At 40.3% G+C, this 14,255-nt stretch overlaps 1 protein-coding gene across 2 annotated transcripts in view; it reads right to left on the reverse strand.

Annotated features, from left to right (window-relative positions):
* Positions 1-1,910: 1,910 nt before the first annotated feature.
* cdh11 (cadherin 11, type 2, OB-cadherin (osteoblast)) overlaps positions 1,911-14,255 on the reverse strand; it is a 111,216-nt gene continuing 98,871 nt past the window's right edge. For both annotated transcript variants that reach the window (XM_023962938.2, XM_078932306.1), the window contains 8 exons: positions 12,610-12,723; positions 12,376-12,515; positions 10,421-10,554; positions 9,064-9,185; positions 8,864-8,981; positions 6,034-6,285; positions 4,221-4,372; positions 1,911-4,140 (listed from right to left, as the gene is read on the reverse strand). In XM_023962938.2, coding sequence (XP_023818706.1) covers positions 3,775-4,140; positions 4,221-4,372; positions 6,034-6,285; positions 8,864-8,981; positions 9,064-9,185; positions 10,421-10,554; positions 12,376-12,515; positions 12,610-12,723 — 1,398 coding nt within the window. In that variant the 3' untranslated portion in view covers positions 1,911-3,774. The remainder of the gene's footprint in view (positions 4,141-4,220; positions 4,373-6,033; positions 6,286-8,863; positions 8,982-9,063; positions 9,186-10,420; positions 10,555-12,375; positions 12,516-12,609; positions 12,724-14,255) is intronic.

Below are 14,255 nucleotides of genomic sequence, written 5' to 3' on the forward strand. Positions count from 1 at the left end.
GAATCACTCCGTGCTTTATCCCCAATCTGCGCAGATCCTCTCGAACCGAGTCGAACATTTTAATTATCTTTAAATGTTTTCAAGTACAGACCGCATAAAATTAAAAATTAATTATCTAAAAAAAAACACATAAAATATGAACCTAAGCATTGTTTCAACAACATGAAAACAGTCAAACGTCCTTTTACTGATAGCACTAACCTATTTCTATCAATTCCAGCAGCATTTATAACAGCGTTTATTGATGTTATCAGATATTCACTTGAGGTAAAACTGGTTCTTCCAAAAAAAAAAAAAAAAAAAAACTAAGTGATTAACGTTGTTGAGTATGTATTAACCTAAGCCAGAGGTCTGCAACCTAAGGCTATGTAGCCACATGAGACTTTTTTTAAACCCACTATTATGGCTCTTTGGTTTTAAAGAAAAATTCTATTTAAATAACTAGTAAGTTAGTTAATTTTTTCATTGATGTTTAGATTTTTTAACTCATGTGATCTTATATTGCTGAAATAAACTTCTTTCACTCTTGTGCTTTACCACGCCTCCAAATGTACTCGTAGGATAACTGGGCAAAATAATAGAAGGTTTAACCCCTTCATGCTGTATGTCGCTAATGTGTAACATGCCATTAAATCCAAGAGTCCACTTATTTAACATCCACTTGAAGAAAAAAAATAATATATATATTTTTTTTATAATTGGAAATTCAGTCAGGCATGAAGGGTTTATCTTTTGTCGGAGACGTTTATTATTTGAATAAGGTCAAAGAACATCTTCTTGTCTTCTGCTGCAAAACAATGTTAAATAGCTGTTAGTCCTCAAAGTATAACCATTCAAATGTATATGTATAGTTTTTTTTTTAATTGTCTTCCACACCAATGCTGTCCAGTTTATTTTGGACAGTTAAAGGAGAAAGGGGATGAAGACGCAATAAAGTCATAATGACAATGTTATGTTTGACTTTTTCACATTTTTAATTCAAGTAAATCTGCTGCAGCAGTAGGATTTCATTTTAACACAGGGTGTATTTTATTTTGAAAGGAACTTGCATGTGCCGTCAGAATTAAAATAAGTTATAATTGTTATCAATAAAAAATATAACACTGTTAGAATTCAATTATTGAAAACATTTAAATGAATGTTGTAAAGAAATGGCTTAGTGGCCTCATAACTATAAATAAAGTAGATTTTTCTTAACAGTTAAGTGCAAATAAGCAGCTCTCACTGAATTTTGTTGGACCAAATGGCTCTTATAGCATTTAAGGTTGCAGACCCATGACCCAAGATTGCAAATCTGTAGTAACTAGACCCACCGATGACATCACATGCCATGTGTCACAAGTCGTGTTCAAGCAGTGCTGCTTTGATTCCACTGGTAGGAAAAGGGCTTAATATAAAAGCTGATACAGAAATCAAGTCTTATTTCATCCATCTTCGAAGCCTGCGAAGTTCATTTCGGGATCACGGGGTTGCTGGAGCCTATCCCAGCTACAATTGGGGTACCTAGACAGGTCACCATGACTGTTTAGGGCTACACAACCTCACACACCCAAGGACAATTTTGAATCTTCAATGAACCTATGAAGGACGTTTCTGGACTATGGGAGGAAACTGGAGATTTTGTAGAAAACCTACGCATGCACCATGAAAAGATGCAAACTCCACACAAAGTCCCAGCTAGGATTTGAACCAGGGCCTTCTTACTGAGAGGTGGTGAAAGTGCTAACCAATACATTTGCAGCCCGGTGTTATTTATTGCTGACATGAGATATTTTACAATGCATCAGGATAACATTATAAAGTTACAATAATTCGGTTAAAAACGTGTTCATAGCTGTGAAAAGACAAGGTTTAGATCTTACCTCCTTCAGTAATTCCTGGGTAAAGGAAATTCTACTTGAACACATGTATCATTTTATAAAAAGAGCATTTATTTCAAAGTTGTTTTTTTTCTTCTTTTTTTTGCTTCAGAGATTGAAGCACATAGTAAAGCAACAGTACAATGTTCAGAAAATATAAGTGAGATGCTGTAACTTCTTAATTTTTGTAACATGTTTTTGTTGTAATACTGGAATATTCTGCATGTATACTAAAATAAGAACTTTTAAAATTGTACAAATAGGTACCATAAAACTCGACAGAGAATAAAAACAAGGCGTTCTCTCACTGCAACAAACACAACTGCTAGTTTTTCCTCTTGAACAGGGAGATGGAACAAAAAAAACAGCCCAAAAATTGAGAATAAAGACGCAAAATCAAAGTAGGAGGAAAAAGTTGCACACAGGTGTGAACTAAAGCTAACATTTAAGTTTTAGCACTGACATTTCCCACAGTTGACTACAAATTTAAACGCAACATATTCATTTAGGAAACTGTGAGAATTATCAAGTTGATGCTAAAGTCAAATGTAGCTCTATTTCTGTGTAACCGTGTCCAAAAAAAGAATAATAATAATAGTGGTGTAATAATTATAGAAAACATTAATAATCATAATAATATAATAATTTTAAAACAGAGTGAAAACAAACTGCAGGCTTATAAAAGAATGTCCTGGTTTCAGATGCTTTTTGTTACATTGTGTTATTTTCCTATGTGCACATATTATGTTAGCTTGGCAATGTGCGTTGATACAACACATGTTGCCGGCAACATACATGGGATTTGGAGGAAGGAAAAAAAAAAACCCAATGCAACTTTTCCTCAGAACCAGCACATTCTGCCACAGAAAGGTGGGATAGTTGGCAGGAAAAGTCACGTTGCTTTGTACACACCGAACATGGAGGAGAGTTTGCTTTCAGAATACCTTTCAACTTACAAATAACAAAAAAAAGTTTGTTTTAAAAAAAGGAGAGAAAAAAATGAAAGACTGCGCTGCAAGAGTGTCAGTAAGTTTAAGGCGATTTTTTTTCGAGCTCACAGGTTTTTGCTCATTGTCATCACCGACGGATGCCACGTGAGGAGGTGATCATTGATGGGGGGTAAATGATTGCAGAGATGGAGGATTTCTCTTTTCTGAAGAATGAGGAATTATCCACAAATTGTAAATCCAAAAAAAGAAAAGAAAAATATTTGTGTAGCACAGATTCTCCTACAGTCCATGTGTTTGTGAAGCTACTGACGCTGGCGATCTACATCTTCGGTCTTGCTGTTTTTTATTTTGTTTTGTCAATTTTTTTTTTTTTTTTACTCCTAGAGTTGTTGTTGAATTATTATAAGGCCACCATACCGTGAAAATGCTGTGAGCGTCTTCAGAGTATCAACAACCCGGAGTCAGTTTTCGTATCTACTGCACTTCAGCAGACAAAACAACAAATTTGACCCTACTAACACCTTTATACAACTTTTCTTTGATTTTTATGTTTCTTCTCTTCCTCTGGGGAAACAGGGGAACCTCTGAGGACGGGTCCAATCCTTTTAACGATATAGAACTTCGTACACTCTCAAAAATCTGCTGTAGGCAAGTCCTTCTCAAGATGCAACCACATTTCCATCATATTGCTCCCAACAGACAAACTGATGCGATAACAAATCTGCCAGTCCTGCGATGCTCAGGTCTGTAGAAGAAGACAGAAAGAAAGCCGTAGGAAGGACGGGACAGATTCTGGAATAATGGGAGTCCAGACATTTAATACGTGTCCATTCATTGACAGATCGAACTATTTAGCTGGAAGATGGTAACAACAGGATACTAAGGAGTCTTAACCCTCAGTTAAGAAATCCTCTTGGAATCAATAAATCACAAATCCGGAGGGCGTCCACTGAAGAGGACCTCTGTTAAGAGTCCTCATTATCGTCCACATCGTTAATGGAGCAGTCTTTGGTCCCGTACAAATCCGCCAGCTTCCTAAACCTCGGCCCCCAACTCTGCAGATAGTCATAATCCAAGTCAGACTCTGTTGTGACAGACTCAAGCGAGCTCAGTGACCCGGCCAAGGATCCTCGGCCTTCGTAGCCATAGATCTGAATGGAGTCATAAGGAGGTGCGGTTGGGTCACTGTCGGCGTCTGCAATGCGAGTCTTGATGAAGTCGTCGACGTCTACGCTGTTGGCTTCAGGTCGGCCCATGCCCGGCCTGAGGGGAAACTGGAGTTCTGGTTTGATGTCCTTCCTTGGGAGGAAACCGTTGGCACCGTCTGGGTTCTGGACACAGATTGACAGAGAAAAGTCACCAGTTTTCCTTCACAGATTGATTCACTGTCAGTAGTCTGTTTCTTTCAAACCTGCAGTGTAGCGATGTCGAAAGCCTCAGTGTCCTCTTCACCGCCTCCCTCATCATCGTAAGTGATAATGTTCTCCCTGATGTCCTCCTCCTCAAACACGATCAGCGGCTCCTTTTTCTGACGCCTCAGAGCGACAAACAGCACCACTATTGCTGCCAATGACAAATGCGAAATTTAAAGAAATCAGTCATTTAGTGAGTAAATTGCGTAGCCTTTGTGGTCCCTATGAGCGAGTTTAAATAGAGAATGAAATAATTAGGATGCACTTTGGGAGATTTGGGGGCTTAATTACATCTTGGGCAGTTTAATTCATATCATGGTTGAGTTATGCTGTACACACTTTTTAGTGGCTGGTGGGTTTCTCAGGCTGTTTTGAATGTTCTCACATACCATGATGATGTCACATAACAGATGTAATGCAAAGTCCATCTGAAGTAAAAAAACAAAAAAAAAAAAACAAATGCAAAATTCTCTGTAGACCCAACTGCAATCACAGAAAGTTTTTTTTCGTACTTTCTTGCTGCATTTGCAATAATTTAATACTGCAAGAGTAATTTGCATTGCATTGCTTGCCCTCAGCTGTGCCTCCTGCATTATTGAGGCCCATTTAGGATCACAGTGAAAGAGTGGATTACATTTCATTTCATGAAAAGTAGTTTAACAGGCCTCCATTGTGAGGATTGGGCCCTTTGGTTTGGATTTTTGGTGGCATGTCCTTAGTTCTTGTCATGTTCTGTTTTCAGGTTTTTTCCTGTTCACAGCTGCCTTCATTCCAGTGAATTACCTTCAGTGTCTGGTTTTCAGTTCTTCATTGTCAGATCATCTGCTTTGCCCCCTTTTTGTTTCCCCGTGGATTTTGTATGTATTTTTTGTATTGAAATGTGCTGCCTCTTGGCCAGGATTTACTTGGAAAATAGGTTTTTAATCTCAATAGGACTTCCTGGTTAAATAAAGTTTTAATGATAGCTATGAAGCCTTTCATCCAGTGCACTGCTTCATTTGCTCTAGTAAGACATCTACTGGACCCAAAAGCAGGTTTGATGCGCTTCACGAAAACTCCTCCTCCACTACTTGGCAGATGCCTTGAAGCCTCGATGCAGAACGTCACATCACTATGATCATGTCTAGTTTATGTATTAAATTATTATGTTTCTGCTACCAAGCCTTGTCTCCTGCGTATTGGGTTCTGTGCCGGCAGGTCCTGACATCCATGCTGCTGCGCTCCAGAAACCTGAGCTGTTTTCTAGTTTAGCTTTTGTTTTGTCCCTCCAGGTCCCCTCCTCCCATGTATTGTACTGTGTCTGGGCATCTGGGAGCTGTTCTTTTTGGGGAATGGGTACTGTGAGGGTTCTGTGGTCCAGTTTGCATTTTCAGTGGTGTTTTTAGTGATGTTTTGAGTTGTCCTCTGTCAGTCACCCCAGGTTCATGTTGATCATCAACAGCTGCCTTCCTTTCTGTTAGTCCTCAGTCTATTAGTGCCTTGTTTTTTGGTCGGTCATGGTCAGATCTCCATGGGTTTTTTCATGTTCTAGTTTATTTATTAAAAGTATAAATCCTGGTCTCCTGCAAATTAGGACATACACCACCAGTTCCACCAAGAGTTCCACCACTGTATATTATGGCAAATCAGTGCAAGGCTGCTTTTCTCCACTTCAGAATAGGCCGGTATGACGCTATTTGCACATTCTTTTGACTTATAGTAGTCAAAAGAATGTCAACACTGGAGCTTAAAAAAAGGGTTAAACACACTTTCCAATGACTGTGAGATCAACACTGTTTTCATACAGATGACTGTTGTTTTTCTGCTGCTTACCAAGTAAGATGACAATGCAGGCCAGTATAGCTATGAGGGCGCCAGTGCTGAGCCCGGCAGGCAGGACGTAGGGCTCCACATTACAAGAGAGGATGGTGTCTTTGCTGTCACAGGAACACACTCTGATGGTCAGGGTGTTGGTGCTGCTCATAGGAGGGAAACCATTGTCATTTATCTCGATGGGAAGGAAGTAAACATCCTGGGTTAGACGGCTGAATCCTTTGCGGAGCACATAGATGCTGGCGGTGCTGTCTGTGGAGCGAACGGAAAAGATGGCAGTGAGCAGATGTGCTGCTGAAAAATATTTTACTTCGAAGAGGGTCCATGTGAAGGGAGATTATCTTGTAGACTCATTTTCCCCTTTATTACTGTTCACACTCGCAGAGAGCCATGCAACAGCAGCCAATGAGGTGTGACACTGGTGATATTCAATAAAATAAGTGCTCGTTCATCAGCTGAAAAAGAAAATATATCCAAAAGCAGCTGTGACTTAAACATCTGCACTTTTTCTTTCAGGCTGAAACATGTGGTGTCTGGTGTTCAAAGGGCTTTAATAGCACAAAGGCGTTTGAGTTATTTCTGAGACACTTTAGAGGCTTCATGTACAATAGCATAAAGTAACTAAACAAATAAATCAGCAGTGCTGCCAAAATATAGCTGCAGTTGTGTGAAAAAGCATTTGCTCGTTTCCTGGTATCTTTGCAATTATCATCTTTACATGATTCAGATGGTCACATTTTTCATTATAATATACAGTAAACATGAAATGCAGTTCTCTAAAGTCATCCAAAAAGCCTGTCTATTTGAAAACAGATGATAGTCCCGGACGTCAAGAAGACCCACTGTAATGAAAATGGTGTTTTTGGTGTTTTTTTAACATTATCTTGCAGCATTATACGGATGGAGTCCACATGTATAGAAAATATAGATCAAAATTGAATTTCTGAGTATTTAATATCTGGAGCAGATGAAGAACAGCAGTTTGAAAAAGCTTGTTGTTGTTACGTACATGCTTCAACCGGCCGGCCACTAGCTCCCTGCTCCGCTCAAATCTGATACATCCACTTGCGGACAAATAGAGAAATTAATGTCGGTTTTTCCTCATTTGAGCTCATTTTTTCTCGCTCAAAACTGAACAGCTCCAATACTGATCACCATTTTTGTTGCACCCCTAATGTTAGGTTGGGGGTGTGCGGGAGGGCATGAAAAAAAGGGATGATGGGAAGGCTTACTTTGCACCAACAGTCTGCTGCTCTGCAGAAACTATGTCCTAGAAAAAAGGGACAGTTTTTATTTTATTTTATTTTACCAAAAAACAGCATAATCATTATTAAAAGTCCACTGGGAACATTTTTACAAAAGATTACTGGAGTGGGACTTTAAGGCTGTGGTGCTCTAAGGAAGTGTAGCTACCACGCCTTAGTGAGTAGAACTTGATCTCTGTTTTCTTCCATGAGGTCAATGACATGTGAATCTCTGTAAAAGTCGTTATCAACTAAGAAGGAGAACTTAACAGCAGAGAACCTTTTTTGTAGAGCAAGCAGCCAAGCACAAGGATTCCACATGAGAATAGAATGTAAAACCACTACAGGAATAAGAAAATTCATTCAGTAAATTCAGTAAACAGACAAAGACCAAACAATATGGGTCTATAGCAGAGTTGAAGAAAAATGGCACTGCTAAGCCAAAATAACAAAGATTCATCGGAAATGTGACAAAAATGAAGCTAAAGTTTCTTTAATTTAGTCCATCTTTCAGTTCATGAGCTTTGGTTCTTTTAGCTGAACACTGATCCAAACTCAGCATCTTCTGAGCAAAATGAAAAAAGGGAAAGTGTACACAGAAGTCTGACGGAGACACTGAATTTTAAAACGATCCGTATGGATTACTCTATCTTCTGTACTACAGGGCGCACCGGATTATACGGCAATGAATGGTCTATTTCGAAGTTATTTAAGCTATAAGGCGAACCATGAGACGCATTAAGCGAGACAAAAGAGACAGACCTTGATCGTGACACGTAAAAAAGTCCGACATCACTAGACATTAGCCATGTTGGCATATCACAGTGACACCCAAGCAAACATTGTGTCAGAGCATTGTTTACCTCTCAAAATAACTATAATCCATATTTATAACACTGGACTATGAGATACACTGTTGTTTTTTGAAAAAGAAAAAAGGTTATTAAGTGTGCCTTACAGTGGAGAAGATATTGTCATTTTGTAGGAAGTGTTAGGACAGTTTTTTTTCCCTAATAATGACATCATCAGTGAAATACTTTAGTCTGAATCATAGAATGTCGCACACATGAAGAAGATGTTAATACTTACTCCTTGCATAGTACTCTTACCGCTGCAGTTCAGTTTGATGTAGTATTGGTGAATATCAAGTTGTAAGGTGTTTACTGCGTGTCCTCTCCCATAATTCTAGTGATGCTTTGTTTGACAGTGTTATGTTCATTTTTATTTTGATTCTATACTTTTTCCAAAAATCTTAATTGAATTAATCCCCAACCCCCCAACCTTCCCTAAGATGCATGTACAGACGGACAGAGATCCCATTGCAATTAACACAGGCTGCAGGACACGTGTGTGTGTGTGTGTGTGCGTGTGTGCATATGAGTGTGTGTGAGGAAGATTGGGAGCACCTGCTGATTTCTAGAAGGTGCTGTAAGCCTCCATCTGCTTTTGCTTTGATCTAATCTGAGCAAGAAGGGGATGGGGGGTGGGCTGAGTAACAGACTGCAGGTGAAAAAACAGAAGGAAAGGCTGCAGGAGAGGACAGAAACAGGAAGGAAGACGGAAAAGACACAGGGACAGACATTTACCTCTGCTGTCTGTCAGGGAGAAGTTCTGATTGTGGGCGACTTCCGGGGCCAGACTGAAGGAGAAGTGCTGTCTGTGATCCATCTCGTCTTTGTCCAGAGCACTCACGGTTTCGATGACCTTTACCATGAAAGTTAGAAATCAGCAATTGAGGGGGGGGACCTCTTTTTTTTTTTTTTCGAGTGCCGACTCTTCGACCTACCTTCCCCGGCGACACGGTTTCGCACATCAGAACTTCGTTGTTAGAAGCCAGCTCCGGCGGATTGTCATTTACGTCCTTCACCTTGATGTTAACCCGCACTTTGGCGTCCTGATGGTGGCCTCCTACACACGCCACAGAAAGGAACCATCAGAAATTAGGCTTTGTGATTGCCTGCATTTTTATGATCTTATCCTAATTTAGCAGCGAGTTAAAAAAAAAAAAGTCAACCTATATTTTTAGTGAGATTGCTTCACAATCAGTCAGCCTCTCAGCCAGCTGTCTCTTACTTTGATTTGACTGTTTGGGATTTTTTTTTTCCGTTTTCATTTTAATATGCAATAAACCCCACATATAAATGCATTCAAAAAAGCTGAGTATTTCTTCAGAGTTTCCCTGCACGACGGACTAAAGCACTTTTAGCTTTAAAACACAGAAGGACCACATTTCTGTGTTGCTGTTGTTGCATATTTGCAGATCTAATCAGTGTCATTTTTCTCCTACCCTATCATTAGTAGGCATTTATTTAGCTTCCCAGAGCCTGTGAGCGGTTTGTCTGAAACGGTTCTAGCTTTGTGGGTGGAAAGCCCATTTCCATATGTCCTGTCTGGCGTCTAGCACGCCACATGGGAAACCACGCGGCGCTGGGTTAGCTTGAGCCCCGACCACAGAATACCAGGGCGGGGCTGCTGTGGCTTGTGGCCGATTTGCCTGTGAAAGCCAAAGCTCTGGACTTTTAGAGTGTTTGAAGTGGAGGTTTTAACCGTATTTTCTATCACGGCTTCACGGTTGACTCCCGTTATTTGTGCAAATGACCATCGAAGTCACACATACTTTTAAAAATAAATTGTTAGCGGTGACTACATTTTTTACAGTTCTTCTGATGTTCACAGACTCAACAGCTGGAACGAACAGCATTGTTTGTTTTTGTGATTTAGATTGACTTGTTTTTTGCAGATGAAACCTCTTCGTCTTCATCACTTCTAATGAAAGTTTTACTTCTCAGAACATTAGACTGTAAAAATGTAAACAATCAAATCTAGTAGCTGTCAAAACTGTTTTTTTTTAACTTCCACTTAAAAAATGGAACCATAGCTGCCATCCTGAATCCATCTAAAGTCCATACATAAAAGTGATGGCACACGTCCAGTCCTGCAGAGTGACAGTTATGGGGTTTGTATGCCAGCAAATGTACAGCCAGCCTGGTGGCTATCTGGGATTTCACCATCTGTTAGTCCCTGTCTGACCTTGCCTCTGTGAATGGGTGGGTGCTGTTTAAAACCATTTGTTGTCCCATAGTGTGATGAAAAACAGGAGAAATAGCACAGTCTGCTGGAGCTCCACACTGAAGGATACGCACCTATCTCTATTGCTGACACAGATATGTTGTGCCATGCCTGAGTCTCTCTGTCCAGCGGTTTCGTCGTGGTGATCAACCCATCTTCTGAAATGCTGAAGAACTTCTCCAAATCCGTGTATCGTGGAATCATGTAGCTGCACACAGAGTTAAAAACGTTCATAATTTACATTTAGGTGAAAGGTTTTGCAGGCAAGAGGGCTTCGCTGCTTACAGAAAAATCTTGAGTAGCAACTATTAGTTTAACCATGGTTTGTGGTGCACCTGCACAAGATGCTCAACTTTGTTGAGAAACTCTTGACCAACTGTGTTAACATGGTTCACCAGATTGTCTCTGAAGATCCCACTTTTAACCCTTTAACACCAGAGCTTTAGCGCTAGTGTTTTTACATTCTTTCGACTATCGTAACTCTTCAACCCATAAATCCAGCAGATTCTAAAGCGGAGAAAAGCAGTCTTTTAGTTGGTCGTGGTCAGATCATCTGCTTTTTGTTTTTTCATGGATTTTTTTGAAGAAGACACAGATATGCAAAGGTAGTGAAGTGATTCCCCAATCAAGGTAGATCATCTGTTTCCATTGCAGAGACAAAATGGCTTTGCGCTGTTGTCAGACACTTCACAGTAGTACTGTGTCAATATAAAAAAAAACACTTTCTCCGTTTCAGAAATCAGCTTGATATCCGTTGATTGCGTAATTATTCAAAGAGTTAAAATATGTCAAGAAGTGTCATTTAGATTTCACCGGCAACATCTCCGGTGTTTAAAGGGTTAAATGAAGATGAGATTTGAAAGCTAACAGTCTTATACTATAACTTGGATTTCAGTCTTTGGGCTATTCTGGTACTGAATGCAGGAATGTTTCTGACTACTGTAGTCTTCAATTACCACCTTTTGGCTGATGGCCTCACATTCAATGTGAGAAAACTGTAGCATATTTCTTGGTAAACTAAAGGCTGAATTTTACAGAACTGTAAGACTCAAACTTGTGAGAAAATGTTTTCTCTCTGGAAACACCATTGAACTTATTTTGGACCACTACTGCACACACTTTCCAATGAATTTGGCTTAAAATCCACCTAAGGGATCACACGCTTGTTTGGCTGTTAGACTGTTTTTTTTTCTTCTTCTGTTCAAAAAAGAGCACAGTCAAAAATGACTCACAAAGGTTTCTGAATCTAAACTGACGAGGAGGTCAGAACAACAAGTGACTATTCTGTAGAGAATGTTTTGAGCAATGTTTTTAATTTTTTAGAATTTGAGCCTGAAAAACAAAAAAAGAAGTTTAACAAACATGAAAACTACCATGTAAATGCTTTTAGAGGGTCACCATGGGTCCAGTAAGACTCTTCACTTCGATGACTGCATAAGTGTGTAGCTTTACATTGATCATGCTCCCTGTGTCTCGAGGAGTATGAGGCATACCTATTGTGTTTTTGTCATCTGAATCTCAACTAAACTACACTCTATGAACAAGTAGCAGCACTTTTTCAAATGTTGAAAAGCATTTTACGTTTTCCAGACTGGTGTAAAGAAACAGTTGCTCCATTATGGCTGATGTCTCAGGCAGATAACGTTTCCTTTTTTAACGATCAGTGGAGGTAGTCATGGAGTACTCAGTTCTAGACATTCTTTTTTTCCCACATAGCTGTACAATCAAAGAATCAAATGTTTTCTATTTCAGGTTTTAGTTGTCTCATTATAGGGTTAAAATTAAAAAAAGACCTGCATGAAGATGTGAAAGAAGAGAACAGAAAACACTTTTTTGGTTCGACCCCCTCCAGATTAAAATCAAATTCCCACAAAGTGCAGCTTCCAACTGTTAGGTTAGGATTCGAGTGACCACACTGCAGCGGAAGAAACAACTTTCTCTGAATATTTTCCCTGCAGAAAAAGGTCCAGAGGCTGGTTCTCTGCTTTAATCTAGGGCTCCTGGTTTCATCTGTGAGCGTCTGTGATACCTGACAGGATTGTTGGCAGCGTCTGTGTCCTTGGCGTGAACTCGTCCCACTACAGCGCCCGCGGGTGCATTCTCCTCCACCTCGTAAGTGTAACTGGGAGCTATAAAAACAGGGGGTTCATCTGCGTCCTCCACTGATATCTGCACAAAAACATGAACACACAAACATCTATCGCTGAAAGCTCCTCGTGTGTGAACATGACACACTTCATTTACTTAAAGACCTCATGTTTACCTTGATCGTGGCTTCATCCTTGTAAGGTCCCCAAGTAAGAAATCGAGAGTCAATGTGAGGGTTGGATCCCTCCACCTTCAGAGAGTAGCCCCTCTTCGTCTCATAGTCCACATGCTGTTGAAGGCAGGGAGGACAGAACAGAAATTGAAATGACTATTTGCAAGTAAATCAGTTCATAGAGGTACTCTGAAGGATCCAGTCGGTGGAAGTCGGTGCTTTTACATTGTTTTCTGCCAGGGGGCGTTGTTGCTACATAAATGGTTTGAAGCAAGTGGCTGTGCCACCACTCAACAACACATGATTTCTAGCCCAGCAGTAAACCAGAAGGAACCCAAATAGAGACTTCAATCTTGAGATGTTGGTATTGCATGATATGGCCTGATGTGATAGGATTATTTTTGGATGCAAATGAATCCTTTAATTGTTTGGCTGCTTTCAGTGGCAGATGAAAACAACACCAGCCTCTTTGTAATGAGTCACGATTAGGTCTGGGAGTTTGGGACGCTTTGCGATAAGAGAGAACAAAAAGTGCTTTCAGTCACCGGAATAAGACGAAGAGATAAAGCGAGTAGGAAAGAAAAAAGCTCTGCCAACATATTCATTCGTTTTAATGTGGAAACAGGTGAATTAAAAATACATTCCGACTTAAAACTCCCTGCCGTGTATTTTCAGTGTAAAACCTTGAGATTAGATTCACTGCGTTTAAAGAAAACCCACATTTATGTGCAAAAGCCTTCAAACTATTGATTCTCATTTTTCACATTTCATCATTTTTTTTACGTATAAATGAAACAATTATTAGGTGAAATCTAATAATTGGCCACAGGGGTTGCAAGCCAGTAACTTCTGTGCCGGTCCCAAGCCCGGATAAATAGAGAGGGTTGCGTCAGGAAGGGCATCCGGCGTAAAAATTGCCAAAATAACCATGCGAATCATCCACAACACTTTAGACATACCGGATCGGTCGAGGCCCGGGTTAACAACGACCGCCACCGATGCTGTTAACCTACAGGGTGTCGGTGGAAATTTGACTACTGTTGGTCGAAGAAAGAGGGGAGGCAGAAGGGTCCGTTGCCAGAGAGAGAAGGGAAAAGGCAGGAACATAGGTTTGAGAATAGGGACTCTTAACGTTGGCACAATGACAGGGAAAGGCAGAGAGCTGGCAGACATGATGGAGAGAAGGAAGGTAGATGTACTGTGTGTGCAGGAGACAAGGTGGAAGGGCAGCAAGGCACGTAGTATTGGAGGAGGATACAAACTATTCTATCATGGTGTTGGGAAGAGAAACGGGGTAGGAGTGATTCTGAAGGGGGAGTTTGTAAACAGTGTTCTAGAGGTGAAAAGAGTCTCAGACAGGATGATGAGCCTAAAGTTAGAAATTGAAGGGGTGATGGTGAATGTAGTCAGTGGGTATGCGCCACAGGTTGGCTGTGAGTTAGAAGTGAAGGAGAGATTCTGGAGTGAGTTGGATGAGGTCATAGAGAGTTTTCCCAGAGGAGAGAGAGTTGTTATTGGAGCAGACTTTAATGGGCATGTTGGTGAGGGCAACAGAGGTGATGAGGAGGTGATGGGCAGGTTTGGTGTGAAGGAAAGGAATCTGGAGGGACAGATGGTGGTGGACTTTGCGAAGAGGATGGAAATGGCTG

The sequence above is a fragment of the Oryzias latipes genome, chromosome 15 (genome assembly GCF_053564925.1).
Source record: "Oryzias latipes strain Hd-rR chromosome 15, Olatipes_Hd-rR_3.1".
In the NCBI taxonomy this organism is placed as follows: domain Eukaryota; kingdom Metazoa; phylum Chordata; class Actinopteri; order Beloniformes; family Adrianichthyidae; genus Oryzias; species Oryzias latipes.